Source organism: Frankliniella occidentalis, unplaced genomic scaffold (assembly GCF_000697945.3).
Source record: "Frankliniella occidentalis isolate FOCC.00 unplaced genomic scaffold, Focc_3.1 Scaffold10, whole genome shotgun sequence".
NCBI lineage: Eukaryota > Metazoa > Arthropoda > Insecta > Thysanoptera > Thripidae > Frankliniella > Frankliniella occidentalis.
The window spans coordinates 2968004-2970403 of record NW_026267140.1 but is presented as its reverse complement, the minus strand read 5'-3'; the positions used below and the strand labels follow the sequence as shown (position 1 = coordinate 2970403).

At 40.5% G+C, this 2400-nt stretch overlaps 1 protein-coding gene and 1 long non-coding RNA gene across 2 annotated transcripts in view; one reads left to right on the top strand and one right to left on the bottom strand.

Annotated features, from left to right (window-relative positions):
• LOC113216975 (myophilin) overlaps positions 1–2011 on the top strand; it is a 13660-nt gene extending 11649 nt beyond the window's left edge. Inside the window, exons 2-4 of the mRNA XM_052277539.1 lie at positions 1320–1456; positions 1549–1753; positions 1836–2011. Of these exons, the coding sequence (XP_052133499.1) occupies positions 1320–1456; positions 1549–1753; positions 1836–2006 (513 nt within the window). The 3' untranslated portion in view covers positions 2007–2011. The remainder of the gene's footprint in view (positions 1–1319; positions 1457–1548; positions 1754–1835) is intronic.
• A 108-nt stretch (positions 2012–2119) lies between these two features.
• LOC127752358 (uncharacterized) overlaps positions 2120–2400 on the bottom strand; it is a 3158-nt gene continuing 2877 nt past the window's right edge. Inside the window, exon 2 of the long non-coding RNA XR_008012331.1 lies at positions 2120–2398. This is a non-coding gene — a long non-coding RNA (uncharacterized LOC127752358). The remainder of the gene's footprint in view (positions 2399–2400) is intronic.

Genomic DNA, 2400 nt, shown 5'->3' with positions numbered 1-2400 from the left:
ATTCATTAAACTGTGTTTTGTCACAACAATGTTATTTATTTTTGGCCTCTCAGGTTTAATACATTGATGTTTATTGATCATACTTCAACAGAATTTTGAGAGAATGCATAATGTTGGTTTTATGCTTCTCCGATTTACCTATGTGCCAACTTTTCTAGAGTAAACATTTTTTGTGTGTTTGTACATATATATCTATATTTTTTACTGCCCTCTGGCTACTACTTTTCTGTTCTTGACTTGGGATTGCTGCGTGCTTTCTCGTAATAACCTTTATTTTTTATTTCCTTACATTTCCATTTATCAGTTCCATGACTTTTCATTTGACTTATTTTATGAAGTAAAAAGGTGCTTGCTAGAGTGGTAAACAAAATGTTGAAACATTTTTTTGAAGACTGGAACATATGCAATCAAAGTGACTCTAGAGGGAATGGTATATTTTTACTTAGAATTTCTGCAGATTCTATACATTCCTGTATTGCTTTAGAAAAAAACTTCCATGAAAAATAAACAATATTCATGTACTGGTATGTTGTTCCTTGAACCTTAAGCCTACAAAATCTAAAATTTCCCTTTATAAACTACAGATATCTGTTTGCAACAATCACTTTAAATTTAAAAGGAGGAAAATTTTATACCTGCGGGTAGGGGGGGGATGTAAGTGTAAGTGAATCGCTTTTAACTTGGGCACGTGATCGAGTTCAGAATGACGATGGAGGGGCACTAAGTGCCTGTCGGTGACCAGTAAGCGGACCTCGAGCCGGCCCGAGGAAAGTTGGAGAAGACCGAAGTGGTGTTGGTTTGGAGGCGGGCGGCAGCGGGGTCCGTTGCCTGCTTAGGGTGCCCCGCACCGCCAGACTCGACTTGGAGGCGGGGTGGGGGGATGCTCCATGTATGGTGAAGTGAATGGGACCAACGGTCTTCCCCCCCCCTCCTCCTTTTCCCCTCCCCGCTCTTCAACCCGGTCGTCTCAGACCGAGGAGACTCCAGCACCCATCTGTCCTTCCCCCTAACTACTTAGTACACTACCACAACATTTTATTTTGAACTGGGTTGTTCCAAAAATTTAAGGGTGTATAGATTACTGCCCCTTCTAATCTGTAAATTGGTTCTTTAATTGATAGCCTCTCCACGAAACATCCCAGTGTTGTGGGTCTGCATACCCTATTGAGCCGCAGGGGCCGTGGCGCCTGTCGGGTGGAGGGAGTAGGCACACTACTAAATCTTAACTGATTACATCAGATCAATTCAATGCGATAAGAACTGTTTCCTCAAAACTCATGAAGAATTTGCTTTCTTATCCTATGCGTTTCTGATTCCAGATCAACAGCAAATACAGCGATGAGCTTGCCCAGGAATGCTTGGAGTGGATCAAGGTAGTCACTGGAGAGAACTTCAACACCTCTGGGGACATGGATAACTTCTATGAAATCCTGAGGGATGGCACCTTACTATGCAGGTATGATTGTTTAATTCCCCAAGTTCAGACCGTAACTCTCTTATCCCTCCCCCTTCTTATTTGCGAATAATTTCTTTTATGAAAAATTGCAGGCTTATCAACACTCTCCAGCCCGGATCTATCAAAAAGATCAATGAAAGTCAGATGGCATTCAAGTGCATGGAAAATATTAATGGGTTTTTGGAGAATGCACGAACAATGGGCGTCCCTGCTCAGGAAACTTTCCAGACTGTGGACCTATGGGAAAAACAAAATCTTAACTCTGTTGTTATTTGTCTGCAGTCTCTTGGGAGAAAGGTAGGTTGTACATTAAGACTTGAATGTAACAAGTAATTTTTTAAAACTTGACTCTGAGGTGCTGACAAAATTTAACTCACAGGCTCACAACTATGGCAAGCCTAGCATTGGCCCCAAAGAAGCAGAGAAGAATGTGCGCCAGTTCTCTGAGGAACAACTGCGTGCCGGCCAGGGCGTTATCAGCCTGCAGTATGGAAGCAACAAGGGGGCAAACCAGAGTGGAATCAACTTTGGCAATACAAGGCACATGTAAAACAATTATTTCAGTCACATAATAAGATGCACATTCATTAGACTAGTTGCAGATATTGCTTCTCAAACCATAGTTAAAATGTGTTTGCAAGTGCAATGAAGGATGATCGTCTGATATTTAATCAAATGAGTCTTGGCTACAATGAAATAATGATGGCTGTTACTTATTACTTTGTTAAGTTTTCAGTGAAATTTTGACAATGGGAAATTATCTAATTAAGTTTGCAGTTACATCCTCTTTCTTTAGAGTAAATGGTTAAGCTTGAAATATTCTATTAGGTTTGTGGCACAAACTCCTTAAATGATTAGGCTGTGACTTAGTGTGGTCTTCCCTACAAATATATTTTTTAGAAAATATGTATTTGCCCACACCTATAAGATGTTGCAAATGACCT